This window comes from Typopeltis vanoorti, chromosome 4, assembly GCF_054136105.1.
Source record: "Typopeltis vanoorti isolate ZY-2024b chromosome 4, IOZ_Tvanoo_1.0, whole genome shotgun sequence".
NCBI classification, from domain to species: domain Eukaryota; kingdom Metazoa; phylum Arthropoda; class Arachnida; order Uropygi; family Thelyphonidae; genus Typopeltis; species Typopeltis vanoorti.
The window spans coordinates 28,654,119-28,679,458 of NC_143552.1; the positions used below are offsets into that span (position 1 = coordinate 28,654,119).

General features: G+C 36.2%; 1 protein-coding gene across 1 annotated transcript in view; it reads left to right on the forward strand.

The window, feature by feature from the left end:
* Positions 1–25,340, forward strand: part of LOC150107186 (NFX1-type zinc finger-containing protein 1-like) — a 138,435-nt gene that overhangs the window by 50,310 nt on the left and 62,785 nt on the right. Inside the window, exon 2 of the mRNA XM_090391727.1 lies at positions 12,086–12,134. Coding sequence (XP_090247853.1) covers positions 12,125–12,134 — 10 coding nt within the window. The 5' untranslated portion in view covers positions 12,086–12,124. The remainder of the gene's footprint in view (positions 1–12,085; positions 12,135–25,340) is intronic.

The window sequence follows — 25,340 nt, forward strand, 5'->3', positions numbered from 1 at the left end:
GTTGGAAGGTATTTACTGGACTGAGCTAGGAAGATTTTTTCACATGGTAATGAGAAAGAACAAGGATGAAGGAACATTCCTTTTAGTTGCAAAAGGAAATGGGCGAGTAAGAAAGTGAGAAGTCGCTTTTTTGCATGCAAGGCAGTTGGACCATGGAATGCATTTCTTGATAGGATGGTGAGAGTGTAAACAGCGAACAAGGAATAGTATAATAGTCTTTGGATTGTTTAAGATGGATTTCCCACAATGAATTGTGACTATATGGCAGTCCTCAGTCATAATATACATCACTGGTGTCTGCAACAGCATTTGTGATCAACCAGTTGAGTGCATAAAGATTTTTAGTCAGTTGCTAAGAATATATTCATATGTTCCTCTTAAGACAGCAATTATATCAAGAATGCACCTTGTTAAAAATTTGATAATAGTCTTTGGGTTGTTGAAGATGGGCCTCCCACAATGAGTCTTGTGACTATATGGCAGTCCTCGATAATAACATACAAGGGCGGTCTGAAAAGTTCTCGGTGAAAAAACAAATTTATCATTTCAAAATTATTTTTATTTTTCAACATAATCTCCCTTAAGACTCATACATTTATTCCAGCGATGCTGTAGCGCCTTATCCGATCCTTATAGTGGTTCTCAGTAAGATCTGCAAAATTACCCCTCTACAGCTGCAATCACCTCTTGATTTGAAGAAAAATGCTGACCAATGAGGAAGAGTTTTAGTTTTGGGAAGAGATAGAAGTCAGAGGTAGCCAAAGCTGGGGAATAGGGTGGATGTTCCAGCAATTCATAGTGTGATTCCTTAATTTTCCCATTGCCAAAACACCTTTGTGGGCAGGTGCATTGTCCTGATGAAAGATGATTTTTTTCTTCTGCAAACTGGGATTTTTCTCATGAATTTTTTTTTTTTCTAGTCTGGTTAAAAGATCGGAATAATATTCCCCAGTTATTGTTTTATCCTTTTCAAGATAATTAATAAACAAAATGCCTTTAGCATCCCCAAACACCGATGCCATGACATTTCCTGCTGATGGAACCGACTGGTGCTGAACAACCAGCTTCCATCCACTGTTTTGACTGCTATTTGAATTCTGGTGTGTAACAGTGAATCCAAGTCTCATCCATAGTGATCAATCTACTCAAAAAATGAGTTTTATTCTTGTTAAAATTCTCCAGGCACTGTTCAGAGATTTTCATGAGAGTGCGTTTTTGATCTGCTGTGAGCAAGTGCAGCACTCATCTTGTGCAAAACTTTTTTATTTGCAATTCTTCATACAAAATATATCCTACATGTTCTTTTGAAATGTCTATAGTCTCAGCAATTTCATGCACTTTGACTTGCCAGTCATCCAATACCATATCGTGCACTTGATCAATGATATCTGGTGTGGTTACACTTTTTGGATGGCCTTCACGTGGATCATCTTCAAGGCTGGTATGGCAACGTTTAAACTCGGCAGCCCATTTCTTAATTGTTGAAATCAAAGGAGAAGAGTGCCCATAAACTTTTATGAACTTCGAATGAATTTCTTTTGCCGTTAAACCTTCTTTTACAAAGAATTTTATAACTGCACGATCCTCAATTTTATTCATTTCAAGGGATACAGACAACACTTTTGTTTCAGACAGCTGTATAAAACAAACTACATGATGGAATGACTTGCAATTTCACATGGATGCTTATGACAGATGTACCAACTTAGAAAAAAAAAATTGTGCCAATAGTGTTGCCATCTATGGTTGAGGCCAAGAACTTTTCAGACCACCCTCGTACATCACTGGTGTCCAAACATAGTTGCGATCAACCAGTTGACTGCATAAAGATTTTTTTTAGTCAATTCCAAGAATTTATATTCATATATTCCTCTTAAGACAGCAATTATATCATGAATGCACTAAAAATTTGCATGACTATTAATTAGTAGTAGTCATAACGGTAATACAAAATGCGGTAACTTTACCTATTAGCAAACACAGTGTATGTTGGTTATATGAATAAATTTATATTTTCTTAAAATAACTAAATTTTATTTGCATCATGCATAACTCCAAAAAGAAGAAAACATATTATGAAGAATGGTAGCAAGGTTTTTTTTTTTTTTTTTTTTTTTTTGTTATGATAAAAGTGTCGTGACGTTCTATTTTCATGTTGTGTTCTAATTTACCATCTAGTTTCAAGTCACTCTTATAAATAAAATAACTAATTGCGAATTGATCACCGATCCAAAAGTAGGGAAATTTATAATTATACTGTGCCACCCTATTTTTAGATTAGTCTATATAAAATAGTAGGATCAATTCTTAATTAAGTTAGTAGTCTTCTCATTAGGCCGAATTATTTATTATTTTACTTGGGGCACCCGCAAGATTCGAATTTTTTATGAACGGTGCAATAAAAGGGAGTTCAGGCAAACACAATATTTAGATTAACAAAATAAAACATTTAATATACGATATAATATAGCAAATACATGAATTCTACTTTTAAATGAAACAATACAAATAACTTAATACATCTTGCTAAGTCACTCATTCCAATTCAATGTTCTAAACTTTGACATACAATTCACTGCTTCAAAATTATAAATTTTCTTAATTCAAGTTAATAAAACAAAACTTCTCATTTGATCAGTCTGCACACATCTATCAGTTGTACTTAATGTTTAAATTCACAGCAGGTACTAATCAAGGTAGACATTATTCCAAGCAATCTTATTTCGGACCTTGAACTTCGAAGATACGCTATAGTTAATGTTAGAATAAACAAACATGTATGACTACTCTTACCAGATACAATCTTCAGTACATCAATTTATTGCGAGCACACTTATGAATTAACTTATTTCAGCTAGCGGAACACATTAAATAAAATTCTCCAACGCTTTAACCGAACTACTGTTAATCGCGCTTCACTACTCTAAAAAAAACAGCAATAAGGTACTGATATCCTTCCTTGTTTACTTTTCTACATCAAGTTAAGTTCATTATATTCTTCTCAGGGCAACGCAGAATTAAGACGTAATCCAAGATTAACTGGAACTAATCAGAATTTCCCATTGAATATCCAGTTCTTTATTTATCCGATTACGACATCAATTTTCCTCTATAACCACAGCTGATTTCACTTGCAGCTGAGTATAAGATTCACTGCGTTTTTTGCTCACTTCTAAATACTATGCTCTTGAATTTCTGCCCTAAAGAATTTATAATCTTTCTTTCACTTCTTTGCTTGTATCGTACCTTCCTTCAGGCTCCGCAAATCTCTTCCCTTTTCTCTCATTAAAATTCTTATTGCCTCCTTTCTCCTTTCTGGTTCCAAGGTCACACACTCTTCGACTCGTGCTTGTTTATTTCATGCGTCTCCATGACAACGCATGAACGCAAACATTTCGCTAATGTAATACAACGCTCTACTACTACATAAGTGATTACATAACGTTAAATTTTCACAAATAAGAATCAACAGAATATTTAAACTACTTAATCAGCTCTTTCATTATGTATACAATTATTTATAATAACAATTTTCGTTACTTTACATATATATTTTAGTTATCATAAATTTCTACACATATTATTATTTAATAAATTAATAGTAGGTTAAGTTTAGAATAATTATTTAAATAGTAATTCTTAATTAAGGAACAATAAGTAATTCTTATACAAATTATGATTAATATATAATAAGCAATGTTAAATGTGAATGAAAAAAAATAAATTACACAACATATTTTCATTCACAATTTAACAAAAGACATATTTTTAATCTGTAGTGTTGTGTTACCAAAGAAACAAGTGTAGATAATTTTTAATCTATCTTTTATGTGGATATTCTTCAGCTTGAGGCAGAAAAAATAACATCACAATGTTTTTGCCAAAGCGCAGGCATCTGAAGATAATTTTTGCACATATTTGCCAATCAACAAGTATCAGAATTTATAAAAATGTGGAGAAAATTTGGCATGTCTACTTTTTATTATTATTATTATTATTATTCAGGCCTCCATGGAGTCAAAAGACTCATCGAGGGGAGGTCCCCCCCCTAAGAAACACAAAGTCTATCATACCACTCCTTGAACTCATTGACCATTCTCGCTCTCACCACTCCATCAGGCAATGCATTCCATGGTTCAACCATCCTCCATGCAAAGAAACCACTCCTCATCCTCTTGCTCACAGTTTCCTTTCGTAACTTCCAGGAATGGCCTCTTGTCATCACTCCTTCCTGCTGTTCAACCAGCGAAAGAACTCCCCAGTGTCAACTTTGTAACATGTATTTGTAAAAGCAGCATTTTTGCAAATTAATTAAGACAAAGCACTGAATCATTTTGGCAGATGAACATTTGGACTTATGTTTATGAAATTCTCTGAGTAATTACACACCAAATTACAAAAAGCCTGTGGATTCGTACATTTGAACAAGTAAAGCAAATTTTTCCAGACTGCATGAAGTTCAAAATAATAGTTTTTATTTCTTTTTCTTATTTATTTATTTTATTTATTTTATTATTAACAATACTATCATAAAACCATTGTTGTGACTTGGGTTATTAAAGAAGTCTGACCTATCCCTGACATCCAAATATTGTGAAAGAAATATGTTTATTTCAGGAGTTATTCAGATTTTTAAACTTCTTAGCAGTTGTTGGGCATTAGTTCTTCTTTAGGATGATGTCTAGATAAATACTTAAGACTTTTAAGTAAAAAGAAATAAAACTAATATATATATTTTTAATTAAGTAAAGTGGATCGAGGATGCATATTTATAGGAGAAGTAGATATTGTTTAAAAATTGGTGCACACCACTAATATATGAGGGTGGTCTGAAATGTTCTCGGCCTCGACCATAAACAGCAACACTGTCAGCAAGATTATTTTTTTTTTCTAAGTTGGTAAATCTGTCATAAGCATCCATGTGAAATTGCAAGTCATTCTATCAAGTAGTTTGTTTTATACAGCTGTCTGAAGCAAAAGTGTTGTCTGTATCCCTTGCAATGGATAAAATTGAGGATTGTGTGGTTATAAAATTCTTTGTAAAAGAAGGTTTAACGGCAAAAGAAGTTCATTCGAAGTTCATAAAAGCTTATGGGCACTCTCCTCCTTCATTTTATAATTAAGAAATGGGCTGCCAAGTTTAAACATGGCCGTACCAGCTTTGAAGATGATCCACGTGAAGGACATCCAAAAAAGTGTAACAACATCAGAAATCATTGATCAAGTGAACGATATAGTATTGGATGACCGACGAGTCAATGTGCATGAAATTGCTGAGACTATAGTCATTTCAAAAGAATGTATAGGATGTATTTTACACAAAAAATTGCAAATGAACAAGCTTTGCGCAAGATGGGGGCCATGTTTGCTCACAGCAGGTCAAAAATGCACTTGCATGAAAATCTCTGAACAGTGCTTGGAGTGTTTTAACAAGAATAAAACTGATTTTGCATCAATTTATTACTACGGATGAGACTTGGATTCACTGTTACACACCAGAATTCGAATAGCAGTCAAAACAGTGGATAGAAGCCGGTTGTTCAGCGCCAAAGAAGACAAAGTTGGTTCCATCAGCAGGAAAGGTCATGACATTGGTGTTTTGGGATGCTAAAGGCATTTTGTTTATTAATTATCTTGAAAAGGGGAAAACAATAACCGGGGAATATTATTCCATCTTTTAACCAGACTAGATGAAAAAATTTGAGAAAAGACCTGGTTTGCAGAAGAAAAAATCAATTTTTCATCAGGACAATGCGCCTACCCACAAAAATGTTTTGGCAATGGGAAAATTAAGGGATCTGCACTATGAATTGTTGGAACATCCACCCTATTTTGCTCAGATTTGGCTCCCTCTTACTTCTATGTCTTCCCCAAACTAAAACTTTTCCTCGCTGGTCAGCATTTTTCTTTGAATTAAAAGGTGATTGCAGCTGTAGAGGGGTATTTTGCAGATCTTATTGAGAACCACTACAGGGACAGGATAATGGTGCTGGAGCATTGCTGGAATAAATGTATTTGTCTTAAGGGAGATTATGTTGAAAAATAAAAATAATTTTGAAATGATAAATTCGTTTTTTTTTATTGTTAGGCCCTGAACTTTTCAGACCACTCTCATACATGATGTATTTGATCATATTATTATATTGAAATCTAAAAGTCATCAGTAGTATTAAGAGTTGAAGCTAAAGAATTACAATTTATTTGACCAAATATAAAATCATGGAAGGTCAAGAAACAAAATATTTTATATACAGTTATACTCCTTTCCACTGCTTTTGTATATGTCAGCAGCTTGAGTTTATGTTATTAGGATTCAGAAGTTTGCATTTTTTTGCTAACGGTGAAGGACTGTAAATGCATCCTCTTAGTAGTCATGGTGAGGTTGGCAAATGTTGTGACCAAACATTCATGTTTGGTCACAACATCAAAGAGTTTCCAGGAGTAGTTTTCATGGGTCTGATATTGATGAGTATGGTGAGAGATATAATGGGCATTATGTGAATGATGGTTGGTTGGGATTCTCGTGATGAATCTTGGGACTGTATGGAGATGCAGAGATAATAATAGCAGTATGAACATCTATAAGTTATTATGAATTTGGGTAAAAAATTTATGGAGTTCTTAGTATTGCTGCTTTAAGTCTCCTTTTGAAGGTTTTTGTACTCCCATCATCAATAATGATGATGCGAGAACAGAAAATGATGTTGAAAGTTTTTTCACTTTATTATACTATAAATTAAAGGTGCCAAGAAATTATATTCTTGTTTAATCCTTTATTCAAGTGTAAGCGAACAAAGTTTGTGAGTGAAATCGCTTCATGACTGGACTATATATATATGGAGGCTAATGACTTCATATCACTTACCTATGTATCCCAAAAATTCATTGCGCATATCCTTACAAGTATAATGCTATGCATTGTGGGAAGAGCCACTAACAGACAAGTTTCGACCTTTGTTGAGGTCTTATCAGTGGGAGCCAGACCCAGAAGTGATACAAAGGTTAAAGTAATGCAGAAGTCATATTTCCATATTCAAGTAGTCAAAAGGTGCCAGAAAATGAGTACTTAAAATGAAAGTCACAAATCAGCTATGTGCTTGAAATTTTAGTTTATTTTAATTTAATTTAAGTTTTTTATATATATAAAACAGTGTGTACAGTATTTGAGAACATATAATAGTTAGCATAAAAATACTTCTTTTTGTTTTATTTCTTTTAAATAAATCAAAATTAAATATTTCTTTTAAATATACACTGCTTGGAAAGAGGTCACAGAAACACTCCCATGGGCAAGGTGCATTGTGCTATGTAACATGTGACAGGAAGGGTAGTAAGCATGTTGCCTAGGTATGACTGTGGTGAGATGAGGCAGAGAGCAAGGATTATGAATGATACATTTGCTGAAATGTGTGAGGAGAGGGGAGTACAATTTGCTAATGTGTGGAATGAGTTTGAAGGACGAAGTGAACTATATAAGAGAGATGGACTGCATTTGGGTGGTTATGATGTGAGTCACTTGGAGAGACTGCTGCTGGAAGGTAGAAAAGTGAGTACAGAGAATGAATCAGATCAAATGGGAAGTGATGTGGGAGAGATTGAAGAGGTGGTTATGAATGAGGAAGCGAGTGGCATGAGTATGGAAAATGAGAGAATGGATGTGCAAGAGGAACAGGGAAATGGGGAGGCTCAGGATGGACAGGGGTACACAGCGTGAGAAAGGTGGATGTTCCAAGTGGATGTGAGAGCATGTGTAGGTAGGAAGGGAATGGGATGACCTGGGATCAAGAGGAAAAAGTTGGAATTGAAGAGGGTTCTAAAATGAATAAGCAGAAAGGGAAATGGCCCCAGTGGAGCATGAAGAGATCACATCGAATGAGTGGTATATCAGTGGAACTAGCTGTAGATCCATGATTGAGTTGTTGTGTTTGTGTACAAATGCTAGAAGTGTAAGAAACAAGGCAGATGAAATGGTTGCACTAATTGAATCTGTTCACCCAAAAATTGTTGGAATAAGTGAGACATGGTTAGATGAGGATGACATCCTGACAGGAATAGAGATAGAAGGGTATGATGTGTTTTGTGAGGCTAGAAGGGGTAAAAACGGAGTGGGAGTGCTATTGATGATAGAGAACGAGTTATGTCCATACAAAGTAAAGATGCAAGAGGGAAATAGTGCCAGTGGTTTTGAGGCAGTATGGTGTTGAGATAGAGGTGAATAAAATGAAATACTTGGTTGGATGTCGTTATAGACCAGGTAGTGGTAGTGACTATGAAATGTATAATCACATTAGCCAAGCAAATAAGAAAAGAGTGATCATAATGGGCAATTTTAATTATGACAATATAGACTGGAATGATGAGATAGCAACTGGAAGTAAAGAAAATGAGTTTTTGAGGGATAACTACCTCAGACAGTATGTAACGGAGGGCACACGAGGATTAAGGGTCTTGGATTTGGTCATCTCATCAGAGGATGTAATTATCAATGAGGTGTCAAATCATCCACCAATTGGTGAAAGTGACCATGAGGTGATTACCTGGGTGGTTGCGAGCAGTGCAAGGACCCCTGTGAAAAAAAGGGTATATGTGGAACTACAAGGGGGGGGGTGATTATGAAGAGCTCAGGAGACAGCTTGCAGGTGTAGCATGGAATGAGGAGTTAGCTGGAAAAGAGATAAATGCAGCTTGTGGGATTTTCAAAACTATCTAGTAGATACAATGTCTAAATATATTCCAAAGGTGAGAAGGTTAAATAAGGCAGGTGCGAAATGGATGAATAAAGAGATTAGGCATACGATACAGATAAAAGGGAATTATTTAGGCAGCATAAGAGAAGTGGAAATAATCAATTCCATGAGGACTACAAAGACCAGACAAGGCAGGTGACTTGGTTGGTGAGGGTAGCTAAAGTGAGGTATGAACAGCAATTAAGTAATGAAGCCAAAAAGAATCCTATGGAGTTCTTTCGATATGTATCCAGCAAATGAAAGAATGATTATGGAAGGATGACATTGATTGGAGAAAATGGTATAAAGACAGCTGTTGCGAAAGGTGTGGTGAAGATACTTAATGAGCAGTTCATAAAGGTCTTTCAATCTTGTGAATGTGACTTCATGGAGAGATTGAGAGCAGTTGATGATGGGGAGGAGAAACTAACTGTAAGTGAGCAAGAGGTGTATGGGGAGTTCAGCAAACTAGATGTTAATAAGGCTGTGGGACTTGATAATATATCAATACGTATTCTGAAGGAATGTGCCAGGGAGTTGACACCTGCCTTGACATATTTTTTTTATACGAGTCTTGCACTCGGTCAAGTTCCTAATGAGAGCAAGATTGTGCCACTCCATAAGGGAGGCGATAGAACTCAAGCATCAAACTATAGGCCTATCTGTGTGTTAGGTGTTGTAGTTAAGTTGCTGGAGAAGCTTGTGAGAATTAAGATCTAGAATTGGGTTGACAACAATGGTATTATCTTTGATGGACAGCATGGATTTGCTAATGGGAGGTCATGTTTTAGTAATCTACTTAGGTGACAGCTTCCTTGACAAACAAGAAGGATACACAGTAATATACTTAGATTTCGTAAAAGCTTTTGATAGCTTATTCCATGATAATCAAACTAGAGCAGATGGGGTTTGATATTAGATTGGTGCATTGGATTGGAGACTGGCTATCTGATAGGTATCAACAAGTTGTGTATGGGGGAGCGATATCCAGGAAAAGGAATGTCACTAGTGGCATGCCTCAGGGATCTGTTTTAGAGCTGTTACTGTTTAACTTGTATATTAATGATATTGGTGAAGATTTGATGGAGATATTCAGTTGTTTGCAGAATGATGCAAAGTTGGGATGATCCATGAAGAGTAGAGAAGATGTTGTGGCCTTACAAGAAGACTTGAATAAATTGAGCGATTGGGCATGGGGATCAGTTCAAAGTTGCAAATCTTTAAAATTTGGAAAACAAAGATGGGTTGCAAAATTTATGCTTGGTGAGGATGTACTGTCGGAGGTGGAGAAAATTAGAGATCTCGTGGTGATAGTGGATAAGGATCTGAAATTTCATGGACACATAGCCAAAATTGTGAAGACAACACAAAGGCTTCTGGGAATGATGCGGAGCACACTAACATGTAGAAGTAGGGAGATTCTTGTTCCGTTGTATAGGGCTTTGATTAGGCCACACATGGACAATTGTGCCCAGATTTGGTCACTGGGTTTTCAGAAGGATGAAGAGATGTTGGAAAGGGTCCAAAGGAGACTGACTAAGGTACTTTCTGACCTCTGGAATGTCGAGTATGAGGAAAGATTGAGAAGATGTAATTTGCAGAGTCTGGTGGACAGAAGGAAGAAGGAAGATATGATAGAGACCTAGAAGTTGGTAAGGGGTTGTTATAGGATCAATGCTGGAGAAGTTTTACAGAGAATAGTGGGAGATCAGGGGGAGAACCAGAGGTCATCCCTGGAAACTGTATAAAGAGGGTGTGAGTAAGGGAGTGAGAGGCAGGTTTTTTTTTCGTGCAGAGTTGTGAATGATTGGAATGCCTTGCCTGAGAATATGGTGTCTGCAAAGAGTTTGAATGTGTTTAAAGCATATGATGAGCTGTGTGTGTATGATAAAAGGACCTCCCAGATGTGTCTTTGACTCCATGGGGTCTTGGGTAATAATAATAATAATAATAATGTGTTGTATCCGGTATAAATTTGTGGAATATGATGCTTCCAAGTCAGTGAAACTGTGTGTGTCTGGGTGAAATGGCTGTGAGAATGAAACTGACAGAATTTGAAAAAAGCATTATGATAGGATGCAATGTTGCAGGCCTATCTGTTCGGCAAATTGTTGACAAATTTGGCCACCCCAGGTCAACAATCAGTGAGATGGAAGTGCAGGGTGTCAACAGCAAGTGCTAAATACAGTGGATGACCCACCACACTCACCAAATGTGACGATAGGGTGCATTGAAGGATAATATGTAAAAACCGCCATTCATCAGCGAACATGTTCAATGGAGAGTTCCAGGCATCGACTGGGACATGAATCTGCACAAAAACATTCATTCAGCACTGAAGCTCACAATATGGGTTTCCATGGCATGACCACAATATGCTAGCCCAATATTACTCAGGCCAACATGTGTTGTCTTCATTGCTGCAAAGAACATCTGTATAGTGAAACATGAAAACTTGGAAAGCTGTGTTATGGAGCAACAAATCATGCTACACCCTCTGCTGTGAGTAGATGGACAGGTTTGGGTGTGGTAGATGCCTAGTGAATGCCTCTTACCAGAGTGCATAACCTTAACTATGAAATTTGGAGGTGATGGTGTGGCCCTGTTTGTTCTGGTTTGGCCTTGGACCTCTGTTTGTAGTGATGAATATTGAAATCTGAGATGTATCTGAATATTCTGGGCAATGCAGTGCTTCCCACTTTGTGGTGTTTATACACAATGGACCATTGTCTTATAACACAGTGAATTGTCAAGACAATTCACTATGTTATAAGGCTGCTGTTGTAACTGTGTAGTTTGTGGACATGAATATCACCACACTTGACTGTCCTCCACAAAATCCTGATCTTAACTCTATTGAACATCTGTGGAATGAACTGGAGTGTCAGGTGTGGTCAAGAATTGTCCAAAATTCCCATTGATTGCTAGTGTATGCTTCTCAAAAGTATGCCCCATAGGATTGCTGCAGTCATCGCAGTGAAAGGTGGTCCTAAATCTTTTTTAAGGTGGGCACCATGGCTGTTTGTTTCTCACACTATGGTGTCCGTTGACTTCTTTCCATGCAGTGTATTTATTTTATTTGTTTTATTTCTTTTAAACATACAATAATTTACTCTTTATCCAACCTTCAAAACAACAACCCTTTGATTAACCGATCATTGCATGTCAACTGATTTCTGGTAGAGCACCATGTAATTGTATCTTTAATTATCCAACCCTTAAGTTTATTAGAACTCTGCATTTTGATCATTGAATGGTAAGATAAACAGTAGATTACTTTGTTGGTTTTTATTTGTTTTATTTCTTTTAAACATATATATATATATATATTTTTTTATTTTTTATTTTATTTTTTCCAGAATATAATTTACCAACAAAAGCCTCTTAGAAGAATAGGTATGAAGTCAAGTAAGTGCAGTTACTTTCATATTTAACTTTTGAATAATTTTTATAATTATCAATAGTTTGTTAGTTAACCAATTAGTCATTATAAAAGATTTGTTGGCTCTCGCCATCTTAAGATGATATAAATTTCTTTTAAGATGCAAGTCATCATCCATTCACTTTTCAACTTTGAAAACTAATGAAGCAGCTAATCTTTTGTTCTTTCTTAGCTAAAAATTCACAAGTATACCACAGTAATTAAATTTTTAATAATATGTAGATATTTCGTCTTAAGTATCTTAAGACATCATCAGTACAGTTATTACAAACAGTACTAGGTATTACGTTCAAAGGAACAGTTAGTGCTTACGTTGAATCTCTCTATGCATACAGTAGCTTGTTTAAGGAATTAAAAAAAGGGCTGTAATTTAAAATTAAATTCAAATATATCTGATAAATTTATTTTATACAATTGAGGATAATAATTTCCCAGACTTTCTGAGATAGTGAGACAGTCATTATGGTTCAGATTGGGTCTGTAACGTAAGGCTTCAGCACTTTCTTTATATAAACACTCATGTTTATATAAGGATCTATGTAGCAGCTTGGTGTTTTTTCATTGGATCCTATGGTTAGGGGTTTTCAACTCCATGTTGTGCGAAGCCAGATTTGTGCAATTGGATAAGATGGATGTGGTCTTGGTGTTCAGAGATGTATTTACTTATAGATCTTCCTGTTTGTCTGTAGTACAACATCTTACAAGAACATGGAACTTTGTATACTCCAAGTAGCATCATAGTTGAGAGTTTGTCTTTTGGAAAAGGTAGCAAATTGTGGATCTTATTGATTGGTTTATAGGTAGTGGCGAGTTTGTATTTCTGCATAATTTTTGACAGATGTTCCGAGATGCCTTTGATATATGGTATAGGAGTCCTATGGGTTGATGTGTAACGAAGTGGCTGATGATTTTTTTTTTAGTTGTTTTTGGATTGTATCCATTTAATAAGGCTGTATCTTTAATCATTTTCAATTCTTGTTTTAAAGATTCTTCAGAAGAACAAAATTTGTGTGCTCTGGATACCAAAGATTTTATGATGCCATATATTTGAGATGGACGGTAAGTCAATGAATTGTGGATGTAACTACCTGAAAAAGTTAGTTTATGATAGACAGAAGTGGAAATGGAACCATCTTGTTTTCATTGGATGTGTATATCAAGAAAGGAGATACCTTGTGATGATTATTTTTCTAGTGTGAATTTGATGCGACGATGAAGGTTGTTGATCTTATCTAGAAATGAGTATAGTTCTTGTTCAGAGTGACTCCAGACTGCAAAGACGTCTTGAACATATCGTAGTCATATTTTTGGTTTTGGTTCAAGACTGAAAATTCTATCTTCTAGGTGTTCCAGAAAAAAGTTGGCTAAGTTTGGTGATAATGGAGTGCCCATTTGACAAGAGGATGGAACAGCAATGGGCTCTTCGTAATCACCAAACAGTAATGCAAAACCAATTTGCTACACTATAGAGTGTGCGAATAAGAAATAAATAAATGGGTGCAGTCATTAGTTAAGGCAGTTGACCATTCACAACCTCTCACATAGTTTAAGTAAGAAACGAATAAAGATAAAAGCAAGGTGATAGAAATGCAGCAGAATATTAAAACAGCATTTTAATATTTTAATACGCTTGCACATCTGGGGGAGCATCTCCCCAGATGTGCAAGCGGTACTCGATGGATGGGTGGATTTGTGATTTGCACAGGGTTAATAGTTGTTTGGGGGTTAAAGTAATGCCTTGAACAAAAGATAAATCCTAGTCTTTTTAATGCTGAGAAGGCAATGACGGTAATGGGTTTATGCCAAGAGAATATTGATGTCAAGGTAATCCCAAGGAAAAAAGATCTTCTTGCCTAGAAATTTGGGTGTTGTCAAAGGTAAGGCTGGGATAATATAGTTCTTTTTGTGAGAAATGAGACAGAACAGTGTTTTGCAGGCATTGAAATTACCAAGGTTATCCAAACTCAATCAAAGAATGGTTTGGAGATCAGAATTTAGGCTTGCAGATGTTGTTGATCTGTGAGTTGTGGTGATTTGTATGGTGCAAGGTTTGCCAAGTGAGAAAGAGGAATGTAGTGTGCTGTTATCTGCAAAACTGTGCATTGGATCTGTGTTCAACCGGAAAGGTCATTGATGTATAGAAGAAACATGGTGGGTGAGAGGACAGAACCGTCTGTGACCCCAGCATTAGTTGCATAGTCAGAAGACTGGAAACCATCAGCCATCACATGCAATGTTTGTCCAGTGAGGAAACTATCAACAAGTTGCAGAAGTCACTAGACAGACCAAATGATGGACTCAATTAATAGGCCCTTGTACCAGACCTGGTCAAAAGCCTTGGAAATATTAACCACTTGGGAGTTGCCAAACTTTTCCATGGGTTTTCCAGAAGTATGTGTGACATAGGTGAGCAGATTTCTTGTTGAATGGCATTGCAGCATACTGAAGGTTGTTTATTAGTGAGGTACTTTCAAGATAGCATAAAAGTTGGCTGTTGATGGAATGGGATTAGTTTCCTTGTTAAATGCTGCATTCTTTCCACATTTTCACATGTTCAATTATTTTGTGGTCACCCATTTCTTTTATTGTCTCTCCTGTCCCTCTTTTAACATCTTATGCTTCTCAAATACACAAGCATTTTTCATATGATTATCAAAATAAACGACTCTTAACATATCTAGAGTTTCACTTGCACTTTTGTCTAGCTTTGCACAAAACAATGTTAATGTGCTGTTTTAAATTCCATTAACTCATTTTTTTGCCAAAAGCAACAAGCACACATGTACAAACTATAACAACAGCTCATTAAATACTGCCGTGATTGTTTTAATGAGTTATGCATATTTAAACATGCACATGGTTCTGCCTGACTAGCCATAGACATGATAGTGTGAGTCCATTCTGGGCACTTTCACATCTGTGTGTGTATATGAACATTCACTGTAATCCCTTAATTATCTCAATGCAGTTGGGAAATCAGTTTCCTTGTTAGTGAAGGATCAGTTAGGTGAAAGTAGCTGCACAGTAAAGGGGTGATAGGCAGTAGCTGCCACTCTTGTATTAACAGGTACAACAGAAAAGAATGATGGTTGCCAGTTCATTGGAGCAATGATTATTGAAGAACCTGTTAAACAGACACAGAACCAAAACACTGTATCTGTGAGATAGAGGTTGGTATGAATCTGTAAGACAGGAATCATCTGAGTGGAATTACTCTCCTCTAGACAGCATCAAGAATTTTGATGCTGTCTAACCCTTCCAATTTTTATTGCAAAATTGGAAGGGTTATTTGTAATAGTGCTGAGGTTTTAGCACTTCAGGAGGATTTGAATAAGTTGGAAACATGGGAAAAGGAATGGGAATATCAGTTTAATACAACTAAATGTAAAGTTTTAAAATTTGGGATCTGTATATGGGATGCAAGGGATCTTGAGGCGATTGTAGATAGAGTTCAGAGGATAATACTATGAAAGTTCTGAAGATATCTCAGAGAACTGTTGCAATATTGAGGAAGACATTGATCATAAGAGATCACTGTGTGGTGGTTCCATTGTATAAAGCTTTGATCGGACTACATCTGGATTTCTGTGCTCAGATCTGGTTATCAAGATTTGAAGAGGATGAAGTAACCTTGGAGAGGGTACAGAGACAAATAACAAAAATGATAGGGCCTATACTGTGTTGATTATGAGGATAGACTATGGGCATGCTGTCTGCATAGTATGGTGGATAGAAGACAGAGAGAAGATATGATTGAAAAATATTTAAGCTGTTGATGGGTTATTATCAGTGGCAGCTCGTGGCTTGAAATCGGATACGTATTTGGATAAAATATCAAAATTTTGGTTAAAATTTGAAAACATATTGTTTATTATCGATAAAATTATACAGTTTGGTATGATTCAAAATTACTTAAAAATAATATATATTTTTCTTGTTTTGTTTCATGAAAAAATATTGTTTATTATCGATAATATTATAGTTTAGTATAATTCAAAATTACTTAAAAATAAAATCCATTATCATAACTCTAATAATGTTCTAAAATAAAAACTATAACAAATTAAAGACTTATTGTTACATAGACCATATATTTATAACGTACTTAAGTTCTTACAACTTAGAAAGCCTACATATGTTTGTTAACAGAAACAATGCACTCCACAATAAAATAAAATTTACTCTAGAAGTAGAAAATAACGAACAGCTACACTTCTTGGACTTACTAGTAAAAAGACAAGGAAACAGTATCAAACGTCGATTTACAAAAAAACCAACGGACACTGGAAGATATCTACATTACTCTTCTAACCATCATAGGTCACAGAAACACAGCATCATCCACATGCTAAGAAATCGAGCTAGAAAATTTATCTCTGACGAGGAAGAAGTTCAAACAGAACTGTCTCAAATAGCTACAACTCTATCACAAAATGATTATTCTAGACACATCATCAACAAATTTCTATACAAAGATAACCAACAAGAAAGAACAGTTGCCCAGCAAATTTCAACAGCAGTCATCTCCTTTATAGGTTCAACTTCCACAAAAATTGCAAGATTGTTAAAGACACATAACATCAGTGTTGTATTTAAACCAACAAATAGCATAAGACAGGTCCTAAGATCTCCTAAAGACAGTGTGCCATTTTATAAATATCCAGGTATGTATAATATTCCATGCACGTGCAGTCTTTCCTACATTGGACAGACTTTGAGAAGCCTGGAAATAAGGCAGAAAGAACATGTAGGCGATGTTAATCACAACAGAATGATCACCTCAGGATTGGCACATTACTTTTCAACTTCGAACCACACTATAGACTGGAATAACAGCTCCATGCCCTACATAGATGAGGATTACAGACATAGAGTATTTAAAGAAGCAGCAGTTGTACTACGCACGGGAAGTAACCTAAACAGAAATCAAGGGGCCATTCTGAACGATACCTGGAAAAATCTAATTAACTCCCTCAGTTCAACAGAGCTACAGTACGCGTTTGCATGTAACGAGTGTTCATGATGCTGAGTAGTTATGTCATGCAAACGTGTCACCCTAACTACCTAACAGATACTAACGGTTCTTTGTATTTTTACACCTTTTTTTGCATTTACCTTTTTTTGTACTATGCAAGCCTTGAGAAAGCTAGTCAGTTACTAGCAAAACCGGTAGGCAATTTGTAAGAACTTAAGTACATTATAAATATATGGTCTACGTAACAATAAGTCTTTATTTTGTAACACTTTATGACCAAAAACATGTACAATTTAAACAACTATAACAAATGTTATATCTTTAATTGTAATGTCCAAATATCTAAAGAGACAGAGTAAACACGATAAGAACTACGAGCACTCTGCTACTGGTGCAAACTGCATATAAACAACAGTGGAACTGCGTGACGGACAGTGCCACATTGCACTACTAACTCTCATCTCACTATGACGTTCATATGCTTGCACGTGTAGCAATATGACACTGTGGTAAACACAGTGCTGCTAGTGTCCTTTGCCCTCCTAAGTGCTAAAAGATGGATTTTTATTATTTTTATAGCTAACGTCCTTCGCCCTCCTAAGTGTTATAAGATGGATTTTTATTATTTTTTTATAAAAAAATAAGAGAATTGTATAGGATTATTGATGATAAAATTAAATGTTACAAGCAAATATTAATAAATATATTTATATATATCGAGAAAAATTGTGGGTGCTACAGTTCCACAGTGCCTGTGCACGAGCTGCCCCTGGTTATTATCATATTAACACAGATATTTTCATATGGTAAAGCGAGGGGAAAGAACGAGGACAAAGGGGCCAACCCTGGAAGTTACAAAAGAAAATAGTGAATAAAAGGGTGAGTGTTTTGAAGGAGAGTGATAAGAACATGGAATGCATTGTCTGAGAGAGAGTAGTGAAAATGCAAACAGTATGAGTTTAAGGATTGGTATGACAGATTTTGTACTGACCTACCACAATGAGTGTTGTGACTCCATGGGGGTCAAGGATAAAAAATAATAATAAAACCTATAGCACATCAATGTAGTGTGTGAGCACATGATTAAGAAAGAAATAGCAATATGCTGATGTGCTTCTTGAATGACTGAAATAATTTCCCAGGTTTTTGGGATAGTGAGACAGTCATTATGGTTTGGATTGGGTCTGTGACGTAAGGCTTCAGCGCTTTCTTTATATAAATGCTCATGTTTATATAAGGATCTCTGGTAGTAGCTTGGTGTTTTTCCATTGGATCCTATAGCTAGGGTTTTCATCTCTATGTTGTGCGAGGCCAGATTTGCGTGGTTTGATAAGACGGATGTGGTCTTGTGTTCAGAGATGTGTTTACTTATAGATCTTACTGTTTGTCTGTAGTATGACATATGTGCAAGATTATAAGATTTTAAACTAAAGACAAAGCAGACATTGTTTGTATTCTCACTTATATTAATCCTTATCTTAAATTAGTCATGGCTTAATTATTGATCACTTAACCTTTATCTTATGCATGTTTGAAATTTTCAGGATAGTGCATTGACAGAATCAGTCCAATGTGTTGTTCACAAAACATTTCATTAAATCAAAAAGGAATATTTACAGTCTGATCCACATTAACATATATGCTGGCTGGGGCGTCCCCTGGTTAGACAAGATCCCCATTGTTTTCGCCAGGGAAATAGGGCAAACAGTGAAAAAGTCAGCTACTGGAACAAATCTCAAAACATACCCAAATACAACATCACCAGAGTTAATGATCGGTACTATCGACATAAGAACCCTGAATTGGAAAGAAATGGAGCTAGCTGAGGAATTGGATAAGTACCAGATCGACATAATAGGAGTGACCAAAACAAAAAAGACAATAAATACAAAATGTTATATTCAGGCAATGACAATCAAGAAAAAGGAGTAGCCATAGTATTCAACACTAAATACAAGGCTAATCTTCTTGAATGGCAGGCAGTCTCAAGTAGAGTGATGCCCAAATATGAGAATGGGGAACTGGACAATGAGACTTATTTGTGCCTATGGTCCCACAGTAAGTTCTACTAAGGTAGAAGTGGAGGAATTTTTTGAGGCTTTAGAGAAAGCATCTAACACAATGAAAAAGGAAAAGTTGGTCCTTGTTGTGGATCTAAATAGAAGAGTAGGAAATGATTGTGAGACATACAAAAATATTTTGGGAAAATTTGGAGAAAAGAGCAAAGCTAATCATAATGGCAAATATCTGTTGGATTTCTGCTCAGGACATGGACTGGTTATTACTAACACCATGTTCCAACATAAAAATGTGCACAAATTCACATGGAGAGAAGAGGCTAGGAATAAGAAAAGTCTCATTGACTATGTTATTGTTGATAATGATGTTTTCTCCCTTGTGCAGGACACCAGAGTGTACAGAGGATTTGAAATTGGAAGTGATCACTATTTAGTCTTGAGCAGGATAAAATTGAATTTCATATTGAAAAGAATAACATGTAAGAAAGTTTTAAAGCGAATAACAGTTGAGCAGCTCTCAGATGTGAACTGTAGACTAAAATACGCAAAGATTATTGAAGAAAAAATGAAAGAGTTTGAGAACAGGAATCAAACCTTGGAGATTCAGTGGCAAACTCTGAAGAAAACATTGATTGATTCTGCCAGAGAGGCATGTGGTGAGGTTGTCTGCAAGGATAAAAAAATCAGAACTCCATAGTGGACACAGGAAGTTAAAGAGGCAGTGAAGGAAAAGAATAAAGCATATCAAAAGTTCCTGGCAAATAAGTCGGTTTTTGCTCTTAGAGAATACAGAGACAAATGTAAGAAAGCAAAACACTGTGTAAAACTAGCTAAACAAAAGTCATGGGAGGACTTTGGCAAAAACATAGAAAATAAATATCAAGCAGGTGGCAAAATATTCTGGAGAAGCTTAGAAATGGAGGAAAGAATGCTGTAAAAGGAGTTAGAGATGATAAAGATGACATGAAAATGGGAGAAAAATATATCCTTGAAGTATGGAGTAATTACTTCGAAAAATTGCTAAATGAAACAAACAGTGATAGCACAGTGGTAAAAAACACTCAACAGGCTTACAGTCAGGAATACATTCATATTTCCGAATTTAGGGACATAGAACACATCTGTTGAAATGATTATTTTACTTATTATTAATAAAATAACAATTTGACGTTTCGACCCCTGTATTAAGATCATCAGCAGAAGGATACATGTGTATAAGGAACCAAGCTACATGCTCTTGCACTTTGTAGCTTGGTTTCCTATACACGTTTCCTTCTGATGATGACCTCAATACAGGGATCGAAACGACAAATTGTTATTTTATTAATAATAAGTAAAATAATCATTTCAAAACGTGTTTTGTGTCCCTAAATTCAGAAATATGAATGCTGATCACCGTGTAACCTTAAAAGAAAGAGTCAGGAATACATATCCATACTTGAAGTAGAAAAAGCCATCAAAGGCTTGAAATGTGGAAAGGCAGCAGGAGTTGATGATATTCGACCAGAAATGCTGAAGTATGGTGGTATAAAAGTCTTACAGTGACTGCACTGCATTGTTCAGAAGGCCTGGACAGAGGGACAAATTCCCGATGATAGTAGAACTCTCATAGTATCCACATGTAAAAAGGGAAATAAAACTGAATGTGAGAATTACAGAGGTGTTTCCCTACTGAATGTTCCTGGTAAGATTTATGAGAGTATATTTGAGAAACGGTTGAGAAGAATTGTGGAAGAAAAGCTTGGTGAAGAACAAGCTGGATTCAGGCCAAATAGAGGCTGTCAGGATCAGATCTTCACTTTACAACAAATAGTTGAGAAATCATGGGAACATAACAAAGATCTTGTATTTAAGTTTTGTCAATCTGGAAAAGGCATATGACAAAGTGCCAAGAGAGAGAGAAACTATTCAATATGCTACAGTTATATGGTGTCAATGGGGCATTATATCAAGCAATACTTAGTCTTTATTTGAGTTGTAAGTCTGCAGTTAGAATTGAAGGATTATTGAAAAATTACAAACTGTTTGGTACAGCTTTCTTGGAAACAAAGAAGGATTTTTTTTTTTATTTGTTTTAAAAAAGGTGCATATGTTTTACATAAGCGTTCAACTATTTTATTTGGGAGAGGGTGTTGTGTCCTGAATAAGCTATGAAATGTTTATTATAAAATATTCAGGTCACAACCTTAAATACAACTAAGGCAGAGAATAGGGAATGTTGGCAATAGGATAAGTGTAAGCTGTTTACAAGTACAAAACACTTAAAATTTAGGAATTTCATGAATTTGTATAATAAGCTTTTATATTTTATATATAATCTGTATTAAGTGTGAACCAGTTATAGAGATCTATGTAAGCTGGCAAATCCATTTGATAAAGCCAGTCTCTAGTACTAAATTAGCAAGGCCTATGAGTCAAGGTTCAAGGGTCACTTTTGCCGTCCTGCATTATGGAAAAGAAGGGAGTGAGAGAAGTATTGGAAAAGGAAACCTAAGCGTCTTCCAAGAAAGGAAGGCAGACACATGTGCAAAAAAAAATAGAGGGAGCTAAGGTGATCGACGTTAGCACATGTGACCGCGTTGGCACGAATCGCGAAGTTCGAGATTTGCCAAGAGGAAAGAGTTAAACAAAAAGGCCTTGCAAGCACGATTCCAAATCTTTTTTTTTCCTGGTTCCTGATCGCTCGGAGAGCGGTCGAGCTCGTCGTCGTCGGGGGAAGTTCCTGGCTTATTGCTGAAGGCATTTGGATCGTCTGTTGTAGCGTTGGTATTGGGCCAAGCTATATCTGTGCACTGGATAGCTGAGCGACGTCGTGCAATGGACAAACCAAATTGATGCCGTTCCAATCAAGGCGATGTTACCATGCCACCTCCCAGTTTTCCCGCAGAGATTCTACTCACACAGATCTACGGAAGATATCCTCTAAAGCGACTATATTGAAGGCCTTGATGACCAGACAATGCAGGAACAAGTCTTAAGAATTCAAGGACAGATATGGTAATGTAGACTTTTGAAATGCTAATTCCAGTTATAGAAGAGTGTGAATTCCTTGTGAGAACATTTATATTGGACTGAGCTTAAGGGACTGTAAGAGTAGCCTACAACTAGGCATAGGTCCGAACCAGTGTTAAGATTTGTTTGCCCACGAGGCCGAGTAGATATTTGATTATGTTAAACTTAATGTGTAAATTGTGCTATTGTGTAAACTGATGGCCACGTGTATCAGAATGGCATGATGATGACCTATGAATTTTATACTTTATGATTGCATTAGTGTTATTTGCAATTTAGTATGTGTGATTAGTACAAATTAATTAGAGCCTTTGAACTAAATTGAGTGCTACCATATTAACATGCTTGAATTGTATTATTGTGTATCACCTTAAAGCTCATTAAATTGTTTCATTCATGTACTTGCCTGATCTGCTTATGTTATATGAATTCAAAACTACCGCTCATAAAATCATCAACGAACTAAGCGGGATAAACCCATGAGTATAAATATATTAATTGAACCACGACTGTGAGAAAGAAATAAGCAAGCGGAGGAATAAGATTAATCTTGATCAAATTATCATTATCTCCCTGAAGGGGCCACCCTGAGCAATAATCCTTTCTATCCTAGGTATTAGCTGGCGCAGCAAAAGAAATAAATGTGTTAATATTTATAGGGTCAACTCCATCAGATTGTTGTGTGATAAATTGACGTTTAGAGCATAGAGAGGCCAATAAGACTGCAGAGATCCTAAGAAATGTATTAGTTTGATAAGGGACAAAAGAGTTATGTACATGTGTGAGAGAGAAAGGAAAAATAACTAAAGATTAGTGGTGAGCTTGCTATAAGAACGAGGATAGGATATAAGGAAACATTATAACAAATGCTGCAGACGATAGGATAAGAGAAAGATATAAAACAATAGAAGTTAATCTAAACGATTAGAGTACAAACCATTAATAACAAATTGAAGGATTATTGAAAAATTATAAACTGTTTGGTACAGTTTTCTTGAAAACAAAGAAGGATTTTTTTTTTTATTTGTTTTAAAAAAAAGTGCATATGTTTTACATAAGCGTTCAACTTTTTTATTTGGGGGAGGGGTTATCAGCCTATTCAACTTGCAGATTTTTCAGATAATTTATTTTCAAAACTGTTCGCTAGACAATTGTTGCAAATGTAAATCACTTGGGGAGCATACCCATACACTTTAGTGTAAAATAGTAATAAAAGTATAGTTACTTCAAAAATGCCACATATCTAAACTAGCAGTAAATGTATTTTTCAAATGTGCAGTGATTTCTTCTTTGTACTACAAGAAAGTGTCAAATAAGAATAAGAAAAAGGTTTACAATGAAATGTGCTTTATGTTATTGGCTGTTTTTTTGAAAAGAAACTGCACGTGACTATGTTCTTGCTATTTTTTCCAACTGAACATTTGAAATTATAAGAATGGCCTGGTTGGCCAAGTGGTTATTGTATCTGTTCTCCAGTCAAGAGACTGCGGGTTCGAATCTCACGTAGGCATGGATGTTTGCGATTATCCTCTCCTAATATGGACTGAGTCACCATGGTAGTAGTAGTAGACCCAAAACCTCCTGCAATGGGAGAGGCCTTCACCCTGTAGTGGGTAGAAAAATAGGCGGTTAATTTTATGGCGAGTAAGAGTGACTAACTTGCAGAGAGGGATAGATGAGCTGAAAGAGGAGGTGGAATGTCTTGTGAATGAGATGAGAAGTATGAAAGATGAGATTAGGAGAATGGAAGAGATGAATGCAAGGCAAATCAGAGTAGCAGTGAGAGAGTTTTGGGAATGATAGAATAGGAGAGAATAGAAACAGTAGGAGAGAGGGAATGAGAGTGAGAGAGGTATGGGAATAATAGAAGAGGAGAGAATAGGAGCAGTAGAAGAGAGGGGAGTGAGAGTGTTATGGGAATGATAGAGGAGAAAATGGAAACAGTCAAAGAGAAGAATGCGAGGGCGTGCTAGAACCAGGGATAGAGTGATGCCAGGACAGCAGGTAAGTAGGGGAACAGAGAGAGAGAAAGGGTTCGGGGGGGAGTGAGTGAGTGAGGGCTGCAGGTGAGTAATCAAGGAACAGAGTGGCAAGAGGTGTGATATATAGACTCGATTGATCTGTGGTGTGCAAATAAGATGCCAGAGGTGTGTTTTGCCTGGAGGGACAATAGAAAATGTGGCTATGGCAATTAAGAGGGGTGAAAGGATGGATGAAATGATTGTGATTGTGTGCACGAATAACTTAAGAGGCAATGTAAATTGGGCGGCGAGAGATATGAGATTCTTGCTTGAGGATGTACAAAAGAAAACGCAGAGAGGGAAGATAGTGTGCATGTTGCCTAGGTATTACAGTGTCAAGCTGAGCAGAAGAGAAGTAATACTGAATAGCATAATAGCCAGAATGTGTCAGAAGAGAGAATTGAAATATGTGGATGTTTGGAGGGCGTTTGAGGACAGAAGGGAACTGTATGTGAGATACCGCTTGCATTTGAATGAGGAAGGATGAAGGCATCTGGAGAGATTGCTTTTTCTGAACGAGTCAGTGTGTCAATGCAGGGAAACTAGAATTCAAAGGATGGATAGTAACAGGAGTGGCCTCTTTTGGGAATGGGTGTTTGGGGGAGGTGGGACGACATCAGGTAACACTGAGTTCAGTGGGGTTGAGAGAGGACAATGATAGGTATAGAAGCAGTGACATTTTTATGCTTTATAATAATAATGCTAGGAGTATTCAAAATAAAGGAGATGAATTTGTGGTGCTGATAGCATTATCCTGGCCAAAGATTACTGAGATCTCTGAGATGTGGTTGACGAAGGATGATATAATAACAGGATGCAATTTCTTGAAGTAGCAGGGTACAGCATTTTTCAGCAGGATAGGAAAGGAAAATGTGGGTGTGGAGTACTGCTTATGATCAGTGATGACTTATGTCCTCTAAGAGTAGATGCTTTGGAAGGCAGTTACACTAATGGTTTTTAAAGCATATAGTGTGAGGTAGAAGTGGCCAAGACAGGATATTTAGTGGGGTGTTGCTATAAGCCAAGGAGTACAGAGGGTGGGGAATAGGAGATGTTTAGGCAGTTGAGCTTGGCAAGTGCAAGAAGAATGATTTTTATGGGAGATTTTACTGCAACAGTATAAGCTGGGAAGAGGAAAATGCATGT